The sequence below is a fragment of the Vipera berus genome (assembly GCF_964194415.1).
Source record: "Vipera berus genome assembly, chromosome: 5".
In the NCBI taxonomy this organism is placed as follows: domain Eukaryota; kingdom Metazoa; phylum Chordata; class Lepidosauria; order Squamata; family Viperidae; genus Vipera; species Vipera berus.
The window spans coordinates 22,245,551-22,265,304 of record NC_138207.1 but is presented as its reverse complement, the minus strand read 5'-3'; the positions used below and the strand labels follow the sequence as shown (position 1 = coordinate 22,265,304).

The window sequence follows — 19,754 nt, the reverse complement described above, 5'->3', positions numbered from 1 at the left end:
AAAGTTTTTAATCTTATATCAATTTTAATATTTGACTTTTAATCTTATTCACTATTTATATGCTGATATTGTACACTGCCCAGAGTCTCTTTGAGGGAGCTAGGCAGTGTAGAACATGTAATATAAATAAATAAATCATATTACACCAAGGCATGTTGCAGGGGCTAATGAAAAGACAGAAGCAGTTCAGCATAGAAAATGGAGAACTGAGCAGTAATTTTTGTTTTCATTTCATGTCATTGCAAGTATTTTCAAGGCTGCCCAACTCAAACAATGTGAGTGGAATAATCCCAGCAACCCAATCATTCTTATCTTTACATCAGTCTTATATGACTTTATCATGCCCAATCAGTACTTCTCAGAACAATTCTAGGATATATTTCCACTTCAAACACACTCCACAAAATCTTTTGATAATTTATGTTATGGTTGTTTGAAAAAAATATCCCTCTGAAGCATATTCAAGTCACTAGAATGAGCAGCAAAAATTTAAAACTATGAAATGACACACTCCAACACAACAGATTCTTGTACTAAAAGACAAGATGGAGTTAATCTGAGGAACTAATAACTATAATTTACATAATTAATTTCCTTAAGCTGACCACAGAATTTTGGAAGTGAAAAATAATAAAATATATAGAAACTGTCATAATCAGAAATCAAATTAACTGAAGAAAATACGGTTACAAATTTAACAAGTAATAGTTGGTAAATACTATATCCATAGATTTAAAAAAATCTTGCTGATGGCAGAATGAGAAATAGAATGAGAAACAAAACAGCTTTAAATTTAAGACATGTCTTATATTCATCTATAAATTTAATAAATTTACTCTTTCTAATTCAAGAAAAATGTATAATTAAAATCTTAATCTTTAATCTCATTTTCTTGAGTTGTACAGGTAGTCCTCAACTTACAACCACAACTGAGCCCCTAATTTCTATTGTTGTGATATTTGTTAAGTGAGTTTTGCCCCATTTTATGATCTTTCTTGACAAAGTTGTTAAGTGAATCACTGCCTTTGATAAAACTGTAATATAGTTGTTAAGTAAATCTGGCTTCCCCACTGGCTTTGGTTGTTAGAAGGTCGCAAAAGGTGATCACATGACTTTGAGACACAGCAACAGTCATAAATATGAACCAGATGCCAATTATCTGAATTTTGATTAAGTATAGTACACTTAATATTTTATATGAATATATACAATTGGAACTATTACTTACCCCTGTTTTATCACAAAGTCGTAAAGTGTGAAAGGATCCAACAGCAAATAATTCCCCATCCAAAGCCCAAGCAACTGAAGTGATAGGATATTCATGGGGCTGTGAGCTATACAGCAAACGACCATAGCTATCCCATACCTATTTTATTAAAGAACAAAAACCAAAGCCAAGATTTGTATCATAATGTGATTTCATTTCAGTGAGCTTGTGAGGGTTTTTCCCCCCCACACCCATATAAAGTAATAATAATGCAATCTTTATTCAAAAACTTAATGATTTAAAATTTCCAATCTAAGTATTTAACTATACTTGATTATGTTAGTACACTTACAGTGAATATTTCCCCAACAAAATCATTTATTTATTAACTTAATGAACATTTACTATGATTATTAGATTTTTAACTGGCTTTTTTAAATTTGATCAATTCAAGGAGGTCAACATACCTAATTATGTTTGCTTTGCCTCCTTAAAAAAATTATAATTTTTTAAATTTTTAATTCAAAATTTTAACTCTAACATTCTATTTTTTTATTTTTTTATATATTTTTATTTTGCTTTATATTTTGTTTTTTAACTTTATATATTGCATATATATTGTTTTTATATTTTGATGTTTTATTGTACACCACCCAAAGTCCCTCTTTGAGAGAGATGGATGGTTTAGAAATGTGAAATATAATTAAATAAATAATACTCATGCCCCCTATTTTCCCCACAACTCTCTGGGATGAGTTGGGCTGGGACAGGGCCAAAATCATTCAGCCAGCTTTCATATGTAAGAAAGGCCTCTTCTAGTTTTCAGGCCAGCACTTTAACCTCTGCAAAACTGCCAGTAATTAAAATTATAATTAATTGTAATTATAATTAATTACAATAAATAACAATTATAATTAATTATAAGTATGCAGTAAGTTTAAAACATTTTTGATACAGGTAGTCAAATAGGTATCACAACTGTCATTAAGTGAAGCAGTCATTAAGGAAAAAGGTGAGGATTGGTCATAACTGAACAGTTGTTAAATGAGGCAGTCACTAAACAAGGATTACTTGTACTTGTTACACACACACACAAATACTCTGTTTCAAGTGTAGTGAGATATTAGTTTCTTTCATTTAACTACATGATAGTTAATAGCATATTGTAAAATATTTTTGGAAAGAATGCATACCTTATATTTACAGTCTTCCCCAGCTGACAAAATAAGATCATTGACAGAATTCCAATCAACTTTTAGAATAATTCCATCATGACCTTTCCACTGGGAGCAAACAGGAAGAACAAAGAATATTAAAATAAAGCTTATAATAGTGCAATAGTCCCAAGAGCTCTAAATATTAACAAGATATAGTATTGAGTTAGTTTTATCATTTTTAAATATCATTTTAGTCAAAATATTTGATGTGCAGATACAAAAAGTGACTGAACTTCAGTTTGCAAAAAGACTGCATTAAGTTAGATTGTATAAACCATGTATATAGATTTGGTTAATTGAAACTTAAAATACATCTTCATACAGCTTTGTTACATATAATTGACACAATAAACTCACAGAAGAATTTGGATAATTGATGCCATTATTTAACAACCATTTCAATTAGCATATTTCCAGGTAACTCTACTTCTAGTCGCTAATCTTACTAAGACACTGAACTGCTGTAAAAACAATTCCCACAATTTCACTTTAATACTGTACTATGCACTATTTTTTACAGTTCTTCTCTGAATAGGTGTTAATCCTCCCCCCCCCATTTTTCAAAATTAAATATTATAGAAGTTTCATATTCAATTACAATTTGTAATCTAATTCCAGATTAAATTAATGTTGGGCCATTGTCCTAGTGCAGTGGTTAAGGCAGTGTTTCTCAACCTCAGCAGCTTTAAAATCTGTGCTGGCTTGGGGAATGTTACTTTTTAAAGTTAGCATGATGACATACATTAAGTAGTAAAGTAACAGCCAACTTAATTCAATTTGTCTGCTTAGGTTTAGATTCTAAGATTTTGTATAGCAGGTACTTCTGAATACCAATTCTGACATAAATAGTGGCAATTCTACCAACACAACATATTCTATGACTGCTATACATCACCATCCTTCACACAACAAAGATAAGTTGAAGATTACTGTTTTGGATACTGTTCACTAAACATTTTGTAATCATTATAATTATTAAATATTCTATATTAATGATACCTGTAAAACCTTAGCATTTGGCTGAAGTGGTTTGATAATCAACTGTTTTCCTGATGTGTAGAGAATCTTTTCAGAATCTGGACCCCATGCTACTGAATATATTGGTGTTCCTATAGAGATAACAACAACAACAACAATAAAGTTGGAAGGGACCTTGGAGGTCATCTAGTCCAACCCCCTGCTCAGGCAGGAAACCCTACACCATTTCAGACAAATGGCTGTCCAGTCTCTTCTTAAAAAGGGAAGGGAAGGGAAGAAAAACACAGTGATACATATTGGCACAAAATGCTACTATTATTTACATTCCAAAATAATTTAATACTGTTCTAATCTATTTCAGTTTTATACAATGTGCTAAAAAGGGTAAAATTAGCAAAACTGCTGGGGAGATCATCCACCGGTATTGGATTGGAATTCATCAGGAGGCTATCCAAATCAGGATGGGGAGGAACAGGTTAAGACTCAATCCAGAATGCTAATAGCAAAGTATTAAAGGTGTCATAGAATAAAAAGTCTAGAGAGCACAAGATTGCCTGGTCAAGATCTTGGCAATTGCATTCTTCTTGTCACAGGTTTGATCAAAGGAATGGTGAATTAAATTTCAGAATCAAAGACAAAGTATCACTTTTATCAATGGAGAGATGGATTAACATTTAATGTTGCTGTTCTGACAGCCCAAGAACAAGGGAAATCATCATTTAAGAAAGCATACCAATGGTGAGAAAACAAGTACATTCCATTACTTAAGCAATAATTTATTAACACCTGACACATTCTATTCAGCTGCAAGGAGGGCAGCTTGTTGTATTCTTAATACACACTTGAAACCCAAAGAACATTCCATTTGTAGTTATTAAAAAAGAACCAGTATCATCATCTGCCTGTACAAGATGTCAAATCTTACCCTGTACTTTCTCTGATCAAAAATAATCAACTTGAGAACAGCAGGGGATAAGGGTAGCAGGGTACAATTATTTGGTTTAGCATAACTGGATAACAGCCATGTCTTTGGGTTTATATTACTGATGAAAGGTTGTTTGAACTGCTAGAAGAGCATAAAATATTTTTTTTTAAATTCCAAATCTCCTAAGCTATCACTCAGAATTCATATGGGCAACAAAATGATCTTCACAAAGGTGGATTGTGATTTAATAATGGCAAGTCTGAAATACGTACGGTATAAGATTTTGAAACCACACAAGGTTAAAGACTGAGATTCTATTTGGATTCTAGTGAAAATAATGGATAGCAACACTATCACTAAACACTGTGGTTGCTGAGCAGAAATCACATGACTGTGACAGAGTACAAGCTCACTTCCACTGTTAACTGAATCATTATGATCACTAAATGAGACACCACATGACCTGAGTTCCTGATTTCTTGCACTTGACACAGCACCTCTAATTGGACCTAGAACAAACTGGCAATCAATGCAGCTCGGGGAGCAGAAGCATAACAAGTGTCCTTCTAGAAGCATATATAACTATCTGCTCTTCTATATTTGTACCAGCTGAAGCTTTTGGATATTCTTCAAAGGCAGCACCATGTAGAGTGCATTACAGTAATCCAATTGGAAGGTGACCAGCGCATAAGTAACTGAGAGCACAGCTCCACAATCCAGGAATGGTATAAGTGGGCATAACTGGTATACAACACAAAGCTGTGCAAAAGGCCCTCCTGGTCATGACTGCCACCTGCTCTTACAGCAGGAGTCATGAATCTAGGAGGACCCACAGATTGCACACCATGTCTGTAATGACAAAGATAATGTAGAACACAATCAAAATATTTTTAAAGGAACAAGCCTGTGAAAGATATTAAGTATGTTATTGTCAAAAGAAAAATGAAATAAAGTATGTCTTAGAAAGGGAGGTACAGAGGCGGACATAAAGGATACTAAGATGAAGAAAGTTAACAATGAGGGGAGAAGGACAAGATGATGGCATTGCTTTCTATCTTACTCTCTTCTTTCAGCATGGAAGTATGTAAAGAGCAAACTGAAAAAAACAAGCATACACAGGAAAGCATTCTTCTTGGCTAAGATGCAACAAAAGAATTCCCTTCCCACAGAGAACCTCCAAATTATGAGCTACTACTGGCAAGATTGCAGGAATTTTTATCTGGATTGATTTTGGGGGGATGTGATGAAATATTTAATATTACATTTTAGCATTTATTTTCTGTTGTATTCAGTTTGTTTTTATCACTTATTAGTCAAGCTCCCCACCCCAAAGAGTTACTGAAACTCAAAGGTAATAAATTAAGGCCTGATATGGATTTGTCAGCAGAAAAAAAAAGCAGAAAAAGCAAAAGAAATGCAGCCAAAGCTATTTCCTAGTTGTTCATATCAAAGAAGCAGAGCAGGACAACTTAAATGGGGATGAAATTTGTGTGAATGCAGAAATGGCCATAAAGCAAATTTTCTGATATTTTTCAGTTAGGATTCAGCTCTGAATATAGGATTGAGATTGTGTCTTAGCTACATTCCAACTGTATGATTTGTGTGATTTCAGCTATCCCAACATCTTTACAGAATGATGTATAATTGCATTATACAATACTAAACTTAACATTCTCAATCTATACATTAAAAACAATATACATTAGATTGCCACAATACATTATTCTCAGTTCAACTCATAATTTATTTATCTGATTGAGGAAAAAGCACTAGAGACTCTCAGCAATCATCAAAGCAACATACAGTGAAAAAGATTATAAATTCAAACAACGTTAATTTAAAATTGAATAAAATTAAATATTGGAAGAAATTAACAATGGAAAACACGAGGATTTTACTATCTTCTTACCAATTTTAGTAATGATGTTTATCTATTGCTAACTTTCTTTGATATAAAGTTGTCAGAAATACTCTCCTCCCATTTTCATGGTAACACCACTGAAATTTGGACTAAAGATTTGCATACCACATTTAGTGATTGAGAAACTCAACTGAAGTATAATTGGATTATACTTGTTTCTCTAGAGATGCTGTTTCATTTCTAATTCAACAACAACAACAAAAACGTACTAGACTGATCCAATTCTAAGGCGACTAGTTCATTCTCTGACAAAATATTAGCTATCCTCAATTGACTTCATCTGAAATTGAATCACCTAATCCACTGATAAGCTGCATTAGATCTTTTGGTTCCAGTTTTTGAAAATTAGTTTCAAAAAGGTATTCCCATCCATGGTTGACTCCATACCTAAGGAAAGTCCATATTTATGTTTGTTAACTAAAAGGAAAATTTAAAAAAATAGTCCCTTTAATATAAATTACTCCTTTTGTATTTGCTCTTTGCTGGAAATTAACTTTGCTGGAAATCATTCAAGCTGATAAAATTAGGGAGCATTTTAAAAAAAAACCTGAAAGGATAAATAGTATCATGCCTCTTTGTGTATTTTATGGCTTATTTAAAACTACTCTAAGAAAAACTTAGGATAAAACAATTATCAGAGATTTGGAGAAGAGAAACAAAATCAGTAAAACTATAGTTGGTTATCAAATAAATGACAATTAGAAAAAATGTTGCTTTAAATGAGAATTTAAAAAAGCAGAAATTCTAGAATAGGAAGTAATGTGAATACAAGATGTTTGTGGGGAAAAGTTTGATAGAAAAACTGGGGACTCATTTCAGTATATTCCATTTAAGATGTCAGTAAGACATCCAGTAAAGAAAAAATAGGTGATTTAGCATAGCTTTCGGACTTGTGCTGCAGCCCATCATCAGGGAATTTCTCATTCTCCAGAAGGTGTATTCTGGAGAATTCAGAATTCAGAATGTGTATTCTGGAGAATGTGTATTCTGAAAAAGTCAGAATTCAGGATTCTTAGGTGAAATTTCAATAACAAAGAAATAACAACTTACCTTGTTGTGCTAATGTGGATCTTAGCATTCCACTCCTGGACCAAATTTTTATTTGTCCATCTTCACCAACTAGAAATAAATAGCAAAGTCTTTGCCTAAGTATGTTTTCAGCATTAAAATCCTTTAAAACTTTGAATATCATATGTTGTATTATGGCTTTACCCCTAAAAAGCAGTACTAACAGTCTTCTCATTGCTATTTGAGGAATTGTATGGTAAAAAGAACTATTATTCTCTAGGGCAGGGGTCTTCAAAAGGGCCAAGTTTGAAGACCCCTGCTCTAGGATGACTAATCCTAAAGTTAAAATGTTTCCTGAATATGTTAGCATAATAATCAATGTGATATTATTAATATCAATGTAAATGTTTTCTTCCTCTTTCTCTAAATATTCTTAAATCACCTAAATAAGAAAGCATACAATGAAATTAACAGGCCTTCCGATTGTCCTGGAAGATAGCAATGGCAAACTACTGCCAAGAAAACCTCAACTATATAGTTGTCAGAAATCAAGGCTGACTTGAAGATATCTTACCATAGTCCTGTCTGAATAATTTTCTTAACCATCTTATGAATAATTTAAGGAGAAAATGTAAAGAAATGATAACCTCTAGTTTCAATTCTTCTATTTTTAAAAAGGAAACATTAACAAAGGGAAAAATACAATTTCCTAAATATGCATTGCATTTTCCTGTTTTTAAAGTTTTTATTCCTTCTGTATGTAAATGTATATATACAAATCTTGAATGCTAACAGCAGAATTATTACTGTCACATGCAAAGGAGCAACAGTGATTATATATTTAATAAAAGCTGGCCCAGACTATTTTATACAAATTGAATTTTGAATTTGACTTATTTCTGTGAACTGATAATGAAGACTATTCTATTACTATATTCAATACAATGATTATATTCAGTATTTTCCTACTTTTCATGTCACTGCGGTTTTTTTTATAAGTCAAATTCAAAATTCAATTGTTGAATATAGGACTTCAGTGAACTTTAGATATTTAGTATGCAGGCAATACGATAGGAAGTATGCAACATATTTTCCATTTGTATAAAATAAATATGAATGTTCTGTATATGCCTAGTTATCTATTTTTATATAATTTCCATGCACTAAATATTTTATATAGTTTTGCATCATGCAATTGAAAAAAATGAAGCAATTACACAACATGTTACTATATCCTTTCTTTCAATTTCTCCACTTTAAAAAAGGGGCAATTTTCCTTCTGCATGTATTCTTGGGTTAACCATATTCTTTTTTTAAAAAATATGGTTTTTTAAAAAAATATGTTTAAATATGTTTTATTGATTTCTAACATAAGCACAACAGCATGTTGTCTGGCTTCTGGCTTTGCGCAGTAGCGCAGCAACCAAGGGATCGCAGGGCTCCACACCCTACGGCCGATTTCTGCCTGCTAGGGGACCCTGAATGGGCCTGCAGTTGCCCCGTAGAGGCAACAAAGTAGGAAGGAAGTCCTGCTGATTACGGAGAGACATCAGTTGATCTGATCAATTTGGGAAAAGCCCTCCAGAAACCAACAGGACAAAGGCTAGCTTTACTTCAGGGTCTAGCCCAGGGGTCAGCAACCTGAAACAGTGAAAGAGCCACTCGGAACCAGTTCCCTCACAAAAGGAAAAACTGGGAGCCGCAAAAAAATGTGTGCACATGCGCGTACATGCGCGCATGCGCAGAACAGGGTTTGACTGAAGAGCCAAGGCAAGATATGCACTTACCCTGCATATTTGAATTGATTGGTTGAACTTTTTAGTCCCACTTTTTTTTTTTGAACTGCACATGGCAGAGGACTGGGAGCCGCAAGAGACGGCTGAAAGAGCCGCATGCGGCTCCGAAGCCGCGGGTTGCAGACCTGTGGTCTAGCCCAAGCTACAAGCAGCTGAAGCCCAAAAGCACTATTTTAAGCTGACTGTAAACAACATGTTTGGAACTGGGTAAGAACAGTGATTTTCTCTCTTCTACTTGAAAATTGACTTCCTGGAAAAAAAGAAAAAAAGAAAAACCCAAAAAGCAAAAAGCCTCCAAAAGTGAGAAAAGGGAGGATCTTTGCCCCACCCTCCTACAGACGGAAGCGGCAAATTAAACTTTTCAGGGGGAACAGAAATATACTGAAATGAAATGAATATAAGACTCAATTTGGATAAGTTTGAAATTGATGGAATCTGTTAAGATTTTCCTCTTAAACCCATGAAAATATAAGTAAATAATAGAAGTAAACAATTTGCTATTACTGCAAAATGAACTGGTGCTAACATCTAGTGGTAGATGAAAATATACAACAGCAGTTGCTCTATCACAGGAGCTGATAAAGCCCAGGAAAAGATAACTTGTTTCTGGTGACCTTCAATGTTTTAATAACACAACAGCTGTGACAAAAAGAAAAAAAGAAAAAAGAGAGAGAACATTTTGGGCTATTTATAAAGTGAGAACTATAAACTTTAGGAAAAAAAGTTGACCTTTCTCGATTACAAATACCAACTCAACTGTGACTCTAACTCAACTGTGACTCTAAAGCTATCTGCAGAGAAAGGAAAACCCTGATTTTTGGCTATCATGGAAAACTAGAAATCTGCAGAAAGAATATATATATAAAAAATACCAAATACTTTTCAGAAGGAGATCTATGCTATTTTGCAACAAATCCAAACAACAATGATCTCAAACCACGAGGAAATTAAAAATAACTTTGAAAATATAAATGAACACATCTCCAATTTAACTTTACAACACAAAAATTCTCAGAAAATAAAAATAGAGTGAGCAGAAAAAAGACAACTGAATATGAGACAAAGGAGATTTTAAGATGGAGCTTAACAATAAAAGGAAGTATGACTTAACCCAGATGAAAAAAAAACTTACAGGAAATACTGGACATGGAAAAGAACAAAATAAGTTTGAGGACAAGAAAAAAATTGACAAAATGGATTCTGCCAGAAGAACTACGAGAACTTGAGAAACAAAAAATGATAAATAAAATCAAGAAAGAAAAGGTTAACCATATTCTTTCAGGGCACACTTAGAGATGAATCCTGTTACCTGTAACAAGTGCGGTACCTTCATAATTCCATCTTCCTGCAAGTACAGCTCCACAGTGGGCTTCTACACTTTTTTCAACTCTTCCAGTTTTGGAAATCAAATGAAACTTACCTATAGGAATATTATATTAATTATATTGCATTAGAAACCTAATTTACATACAAAGATATTTTCTGAAAAACAGCATTTCATTCTTCTTTTTCTAATTTATTAGTCAACTTATTGTCAGTTTGTAAATACTTCTCACTAATATAAGTAATTGGTTTCAATTCAACTGAAATTATTCACACATGTATGGTATTGAAATCAATAGGACAAATTAGAAAAACTAATTTATCTTATTGAAAGAATCAGCTCTACAGTATATGTAAATACAGGACACCTAAAGAAGAAATATGTCTTTGCGCTGAATAGCCTGGGAAGATATGGTGGGAGGTTCTTAGCATGCTGTTCCAGAGGAAGGGAGATGCAGAGTTTGATTCTGGTAACTCTGGAACTTTATTGATCCCAAGTGGCCATATTACTGTATTTAGGATTGGGCTGCTGTTGATAAATAGGTCTATTTGCAATAAGATCATGTTTACCTAAGTCTTAATGTGCCTCTTGAAACTGAAGAATATTATGGTTCTTCACCATAGGCAGATCATTTCTTATCCAAATGAGGATTATTAGCAATATAGTTCTTTGCAAAGCAGGAACACAAATTATAATGGTCTATACAGAAGCCTTATGGACCTTCTCATAAAACTGACCCATCTAGGACACATCTAAAATTGGGATGATTAGCATCGCCCTATGATATATATATATTTGAGGGGTCTACAAAAGATGTTTTTCTGTATGTTCTGAACTCTCACAGAACAGCCCTCCCACATGAAACCCAAATTGTGACCTCCTTGAAGATGCTTAGGAGCATAGTTAAACATTTATTCTAGGTGCCTGATTCATAACATGAGCAAAAGTCAGTATGAATTTGTTCTTGATAGATCTTGGCATAATTTCTCTTGCTCACTTTAGCAAATAATTTATAAAGTACCCCAAAACATTAAAAAACTAATCAAGAATGGACTGGATAGCTTCATAATTATATCAACACTTATGGGGCTTAAAAACTATTTTCAAAGAATGTCATCTGCAAGATCTCATCAAATAGGAGATATCAAGTGAGATTGAACAAGGTTCACTCTATATTTTCTATTAATATTTTACGTAATAATTTTGGTGGAAGAAGTGGGAGTAATGCCTATCACACAAGTTGCATATCACACAAAATTGGAGGGAATAGTTAAAAAAGAAATAAAATTCAAATTAGTTTTGATAAGTTAGAGAAATGGGTTAAAAGTAATGCAATGATATTTAACAGAAACAAAAATCAAGTAGGCATATGTATTCAAAGGGAGACTTGGCTTGATAATGGTACAAGACATATAAATTCAACATTAATTATAAACACATTTTTTCACTACATATAGCTTTTTAACAAGTGAGTGATCTTCCTGAATAGAGTTCTGTCAGGACAGTCCAAGACAGTGATGAAAAATCCACAATTACATATTATTACAAAGAAAACCACATGGACACATTAGGTTACCAAGAATTGAGGTAAGTTCAAAGAAGACTACAGTTCTCGCTTACGTAACACGAAGATGTTTTCTATCCTAGAATTGGTAGACTTTAATTATCAAAACCCACATTGAACATGGGCTCAGAAACAGATAAAAAACAGAGCAATGTGTTAATAGTCAATATGGAAAATAATGTGAACTTTGCACCTCAAGGAAAAGTTGCAGGGTTAGGGCACTTCAGGCAGCCACTTACCCTCAAAAACTTTGTGCCAATATGCACATTTCCTAATTGCTAAACTTCATCCTCTCACTTAGTAAGCTAGTGCTCCTATTTCTCATTCTAAATCCTGATAGAATAATAATAAGATGTCCAATTTGGTAAAAGCTCTTGAAGTATCTGTTCTTTGCTGTTGGAAAATAAATTCTATTATGAGCTAAATACTGAAGTTACTGCATTGCACTAGGGCACGGGTAGACAACCTTGGGTGTTTTATGACTCGCGGACTTCAACTCCCAGAATTCCTGAGCCAAGGTTGCCTACCCCTGCACTAGGGAAAAACGTCTTACAATTCTAAGTGTAAAAAGATGCCGAGGAAGGATTAAGACTAAAAGCCTATTGAAATTATGAAAGACTCCTGATTTTTTTTCTCACAAATGTACAAGCAATGATGAACTGTAACTACATTGCACATTAATGCATCCATCAATAATGAAACTAAATATTAATAGATTTGCTGGAACTGATGTATATCAGGGCTTTTCAACTAGTGGTACGGGTATTACCTGTGGTACATTGGCACCTGGCAGGTGATACGCGACCATCCTACAAAAGTGGTAGCAGGGGAGGGGAATGAACTGAACCGGTGGCAGCACAGCACAAGCCTGAGCGAGAGACGGCTAGAGCTGCAGGGCTGTCAGGGCTCAGCAGAAGCGCCAGGATCAGCGCTTCTTTGGGGCTGCCAGGGCTCGGCGGAAGCACCAGGATCAGCGCCAGGCTCCAGCTGGAGCTCGGTGCTCATCCCAGAAGAAGCGCTGATCAGCTGGAATGTTGCAGCATCTCCAGAGTCTTGTGATTTACATTCAGATGCTTGGCAACTGATTCATATTTATGATGGCCACAGTGTCCCAAGGTCATGTGAAGTGACCAAAACCTGCTGCAACCACCCAGCAGTTGGGGGGGGGGAATAAAAACCAAACATCCTCACCCCAGCCCCACTGTCAATCCTCAACAGAAATGCTCACAACAATGAAAACCTTGGACAGGAGGAAGAGCGCCGCCGGGCGGGCAGGCAGGTGTCTTGCTCGGCTGTGGCTTGGGGGGGCGCTTTTTTCAGTGCCACTGTAACTTTGAACAGTCACTAAGTGAACTGTTGTAAGTCGAGGACTACCTGTACTTCACTTTTTTCCTTTTTTTTTTGGTCAAGTTTTTGATACATTGCTAGGCGACTGGTGGTACTCGGAAGTTTCCATATCCTAAAAGTGGTACAATGGGTGAAAAGGTTGAAAAGCCCTGATATATATATGTTCTTTTCATTACTGCTGTAAATCAGACTTAAAAAATTAAAACTTTTAGTAAGAAACATTTGATAATATAGTTGGAACAAAAAATGAAAAGACTCAGTTTCAACTTCAATTTTGTATCTATTGCTTTTTCCCTTTTTATTAGTTACTGAAGCCATGAAGATTCTCAATATTGAAACATTTTTGCTGTTCTGAAAATTATTCAAATAAGATATTAGCAGGCTTTTCAAGTACAGCATGCACAAAACTATGTCTGTTATATTCATTTGCTACCACAAACCCTTTAAATATTCTGTTCCAATTTTAACAGTCATCAGTGAAACAAAAACTAGTAGGGGGAAACACTTTTAAAGAACCAGTACAGATTATACTGAAAAGCAGAATGAATAAAAGCTTATGTACAAGTATTTGTAAAAAAATATTTATAATTTTAATTCCACTTTGCTAAATAGAAATGGACCTTTATATGAAAGCAATTTTCAATCTATCAAAAAACAAAGTAATTAATATTAAAGTGACTACTCCAAATTAAGCATTATTCAGTTCAGTAGGACTTATATTCAAATCAGCCTTTTCAGGAATAAAGCCAATGATTAGGGAAAACTTCATATAAACAGAAAGTGGAGCGGTTGATTTGAATAGCAGATCAAATTGAAGAACATGTTTTAATGTGTGGAAAATGGAACTGCTAGTTTTAACCTGAGTTTTAAAGGTAAAGATTATAGTACAAAAACCTTGTTGTTAAACATAAGTGACGGCATTAGTAAATGATTGATGTTAAAGTGAGTCTTTATTAAGACGGAATCATAACATCTGCAGCTACCATCAGTTTACTTGCTGTGAAGTCACATCCCTATTATTTCAAACTCAGAATTAAGTTATTGACATTTCTTATGAAATTATCACCTAATTAAACTGACTTCTCAGCATATCTCTATGTTGTTTTCTCTTTCTTTCAACTTTCACTGGGTCTGTACATTGTATGGTTTATTTATCATGCTTTTTGAATATAATCCTTGTAGTTTATAGTTTACCATAGTTAGTAGCTATGATTTGCTGAATAAAACATAAACTCTTACCAAGATGCAAGAACCCAGTTATACTGTATTTCAGTGATGAATACATTTGAAACATATTCTTCTGGAGACCAGTTTGACAAATTTGCATTTTTAATTTGTCAAGTTATTTGATCATGGATATTCCAAAATTTTCAGGAGCAAATAATGATTAGAATATCATTATAGGGGATCTGGGAGGAACCTATTAATCCTGACATTTAATTTGATTTTTTCTTTGTTGTTCAAGTGTGTGGCATCAACATGCCCATATCAAAAAAGGCTTGTGAGGTGCTGAGAAAAAAAAGGAATTTAAAGATATCCTCAATTAATTGGACATCAATTGTTCCACTATCCAGAAGATCATCTACAAATGGAGAAGATTTCAAACAACTGAAACTTGTCAGGTCCCAGACCAGTCCCAGCAAAAACACAATCAATCACATACATAATGCCACATAGGAAAATACCATATTTAGTATCAGAATTACATAAAATGACTTCTTTGCAATAATAACAAATTGGAACATATATCTTAATTCATATCACAGCAAAGGGGATTGCATTTCAAAACCAACAGCATCTTAACATCCCTTTTGATAGACATAAAATTATTTTTCCTAAACCACCACTTCCCCCTATCTTTTACTGTGTTAATATGTATTTTCAGCAACTGTTTGATTATGCCAAAATTTGATTGTGAAAAATAACACAATTGTGTTAAAGGTTAACATACCATACCAGTTATGTTGACTTAAATTTCAATAGTTATTTGAATTAATCTGGCATATTTTGCCAATTGCTTTGTTAAATATTTTTATCCCAAGTGGGAACACATATGCAAACAGATCTCCCTCATACCAAATATATCACACTAGAGTTAGTGCAGTTACTGTTCAAAATTGTTTACATTTTGAAAGAGAGGGGAGAAAGAATGGAAGAGAGAACAGAGGACAGAAAATGCCCTGATTTACAGATAGAAATGTCAAGATTTGTTTTGATTCACTGTGTACAAATGTAGCAAGCTTTATATTTTATTTAAATGATTATATATGCCACATATTCTTGTAATAGCTGCAGGTAACTTTGTTAAAACATCCATAAAACAATTATTAAATGATAAAATGAGTAAATATCCAAAACCAGTAACAATGTAAAAAGGTAAGTATGCAGTAAGTTTGTAAATAATTCCTAAATTCAGGTCAGGCAAAGACTTTGCCTCAGTTCAGTGGCAGTTCACTCCATACCACAGGCCCTATCTTAGAAAAAGCCAATTGGATATTAATGTTAACTGGATCCACGACAGAACCCACCAAATTTGACTGGTCCATGATTTAAAAGTGTGGGTGATTCTGTATAGGAACAGGGGTAAATAATGTGATCCTAAGCCATGTAACACTTTAACCTTCATTGTAAGTCCCTTGAATTGGGCCAGGAAAACAACATGCTAAGCATTTCAACGCAACAACTAAAATGATAAATTAGACAGACCATACCCCCTATCCCCAATATAAAACACTTATCAGGGCAACCAAAACTGTATCTAAGTACAATTGTCTTTGGACAAATTCTTTTTTGCCATTCACACATACATATGGATAATACACTGTACACACCATCAAAAATCTTTTAAAAAATATACCTTACAAAAATATATTATAAAACTAATATACACACTTTATTAAAGAAATTGAAAAACATTTCAACTACATAGATAATGCATCAAATCAACGCTATTGTCATTTGTTTCCAGGTAACAGAATACAGAGTTGGAAGGGACCTTGGAGGTTTTCTACTCCAACCCCCGACTCAAGCCAGAGACCCTATTAGTGATGGCGAACCTTTTAGAGACCGAGTGCCCAAACTGCAACCCAAAACCCACTTATGTATCGTCAGGTACCAGGTGGGCATGGCCAATTAGGTGGGTGTGGCCAATTGGGTGGGCATGGCCCATTGGGTGGGTGTGGCTGCGGTGGTAACGGCAGACTTAGTGGGACTAAAAAGTTCAATCAATCAATTCCAACTTTGCGAGATCTTTTTTCTCCCTGCGAGAAGTTGATATTGATTGATTGATTGAATCTTTTTTTTTGCATATGGCAGCAGAGGCCTAAATCAAAAAGGTTTATAAAACCCAGCTGAAGGCCTTGGACTGGGGCAACAGCACGCATGCCCACAGAGAGAGCTCTACGTGCCACCTGTGGCACGCATGCCATAGGTTCGCCACCACAGTCCTATATTATTTCAGACAAATGGCTGTCCAGTCTCTTTTTAAAAGCCTCCAATAATGGAGTACCCACTTCTGAAGGCAAGCTGTTCTACTTTATTGTTTATCGTTTTCACTGTCAGGAAATTTCTCCTTAGTTCTAGTTTCTCCTTGATTAGTTTCCAATCACTGCTTCTTGTCTTGCCTTCTAGTGTTTTAATAGGTTTAGTCCCTCTTCTTTGTGGCAGCCTCTCAAATATTGGAACATTGCTATCATGTCACTCCTAGTCCTTTTTTTTGTTAGACTAGACAAATCCAATTCCTGCAACCATTCTTCATATATTTTAGCCTCCAGCCCCCTAATCATCTTTGTTGCTCTTCTCTGCATTCTTTCCAGAGTCTCAACATTTTTTTTTATATTGTGGTGACCAAAACTGGATTCAGTATTCCAAGTATGGTCTTACCAAGGCCTTATAAAATGATACTAACATAATGTAAAAGTTCTTACCCAGTAAACCACCACAAACATATTGCATAATAAAAGAAAAAAAAACATAAGCAGAGTGTAACTTGGGGATGCCACTAGGTTAGAAAAACAATTGAAGGGAAAAACAAATAAGAAATTGGCCAAAATATTATTAATTTGCTTGTCTAAAAGATCAACTTTACGTTGTTTGAACAAGAGTGGGCAAAACAAATCCTGCATAGTGTTATGTGCAAATGCAATCAATGTAACAATGAATCTAACATTAGTGATTTAGGAGGGTATATGATAGTACTCCAAAATGAATAATATACATTTTCAAGGCAACTTACCATCAGAACTTGTAAGTACAAAATTCTCAGCATGGGTTTGTCTCTTTCCACCTAAACTTTTAGGAAACCAGTGAAGATCTAGAGGATAGAAATCATCAGGAAGCTTGACAACTTGTGCTGTTTCTCCATTTAACAAGTTCCATTTTATAATTTGGTGATCATCGCTACATGAATATAGTTCATCTGCTGTTGTCCAGCCCACACAGCTAACTAATTCCTTATGTTTTGAAAGAATTAAGGAATAAAATTATTTCTAACACATCTGACTCATGCAGTATTCAAAAAGAATTTACATGTTTTAAAAACTGATACAATAAATATTACAGTACATTTTATTTTAAAATCTCAACATCTGAATATTCCAGCACACAAAAAATACATGGATTGGTATGCTTAATCCTAGAATTTACAACAAATATTTGTACAGTTTTGTTTGTATGAGGGCTGCTTTGCTGAAATGACAGTGTCGTAACATCTACTCTTCAGAGAATGTGAATAAAGATTAATTAGCACATAGTAAAAATATTGCCTTGAATCCAAATCCAGCTGTAAATCCACTGAAATCATTCAATCATTACTGACCTGTTTAATTTAAACAGAACTTACACAATCTGAACTTTTCCTAGAGAATAGCAATATAATATTGCAAATTGTAGAAGTTTATCAATTAAAAAGCCTGTTTATATCTCTTTATTTTGAGAACAGGCTATTTATTCCTTGTTATTGAAGTGTTTAACAATGAACAGTTTAGATGTTTCAGAAAGCTATCAAATTACCCTTATTCCACATGCTTTCCATATTCTCAAAACCTTTAACAAATCAACATGATTTTATTTTACAAACCCTATTTAGTTCTCTTCAAACCCCTTGATCATATTTTTATATGAGGAGAATCTGTATCCAACTCAGTCCTACCAAGACCAAGCAGTTGTGGGTGTTAGGCTCAAACAAGAGGTGGCAGATGTGGTCAGGAAAGCTTTTGCACAACTTTAACTGGTGTGACAGTTGTACCTTTTCCTAGATCAGGGGGCCCTTCACACTGTTAGTCATGCCCTGATCATGTCACAATCTAATTACTGCAATTAAGTCTACACTGAACTGTCTTTGAAGACAATCAGGAAGCTTCAACTGGCCCAGAATGCACCAGTGTGGGCAGTTGTAAGCACTTTATTAAATCTCTATGCCACCCATCTCACTGATGAAAGCTCTGGGTAGCTTACAATATAATAAAAAGTTTTAAAGTGCAATTACAATGAGAAAAAATTGAAAAGAAGTTAAAAGTTAAAAACAAAGGTGAAGGGCGTCCAGGGGGTGAGAATCTTCTCTATCCCATCAGCCAGCCCAAATGTAGCAGACCCCTCCTGGAGCCCTAGGCCAAGTAGCAGAGTCAAGTTTTTAGGCTCTTCCTGAAGGCCAGGAATCTGGGAATAGACTTCATCTCTGACAGCAGAATATTTCAGAGGCAAGGGCCATAGCAGAAAAGGCTCTTCTCCTGGATCCCACCAGTTGAATTTCTTTGGCTGACGGGATTGGAAGTAGGCCCATTCCATTGGAATGAGTGGTGTAGGTTAGTTCAAACAGGTGAGATGGTTCCTCAGGTACCCCATGTCCATGTAATATTTATACCTGTTCCTGATTCAGCACTGGTTATCAGTTTGCTACTGGGAATGATTCAAAGGCTCTGGTTGTTACCTATAAAGCCAACAAGATACATTTCTTCCCAATAGCATCTACCCCACTGATTCAATCTTACAGAGTTTGCACAATCTGAGTTCTTCGATTAAACTATCTATCTATTGGAACTCCAAAAGTGTACCTTTTCTGTAGCAGTACCTATCCTCTAGAATGAAGTTTCCCCACAAATTTCATGGCCCCTCCTTGCTATTACTGTATTTAGGACCTGCAAGATTTGGTTCTTTGGCTAAATGGTGAGGGAGAGCGAAGTCCTTTGTTTCATTCTAATCCAGTTTCCTCTTCTCGCCATCTTTTATTTTTCCTTTGTTATTAATAATATTTCTCATTTTACTTGTGAGCTGCCATAGTAGTTGGGAGTTAATCAGCACATAACTCTGATAAATAAATCGAAATTAATCCTTGTTTCTTTCTTCCTAGTGTTTCATCCAAGTTCTTATTCTGAAGAAATAACAAAACAATTCTAAAACCATCTACCACAGGGGTCCCCAATTCCCGGTCCGTGGACCAGTACTGAGTCACGGCATGCCAGCAACCAAGC

The 19,754-nt window shown here is 34.6% G+C and overlaps 1 protein-coding gene across 3 annotated transcripts in view; it reads right to left on the bottom strand.

Annotated features, from left to right (window-relative positions):
* Positions 1–19,754, bottom strand: part of IFT80 (intraflagellar transport 80) — a 63,971-nt gene that overhangs the window by 36,391 nt on the left and 7,826 nt on the right. For all 3 annotated transcript variants that reach the window (XM_081329794.1, XM_081329792.1, XM_081329793.1), the window contains 6 exons: positions 17,522–17,744; positions 10,362–10,472; positions 7,299–7,367; positions 3,424–3,533; positions 2,401–2,490; positions 1,229–1,366 (listed from right to left, as the gene is read on the bottom strand). In XM_081329794.1, coding sequence (XP_081185920.1) covers positions 1,229–1,366; positions 2,401–2,490; positions 3,424–3,533; positions 7,299–7,367; positions 10,362–10,472; positions 17,522–17,744 — 741 coding nt within the window. The remainder of the gene's footprint in view (positions 1–1,228; positions 1,367–2,400; positions 2,491–3,423; positions 3,534–7,298; positions 7,368–10,361; positions 10,473–17,521; positions 17,745–19,754) is intronic.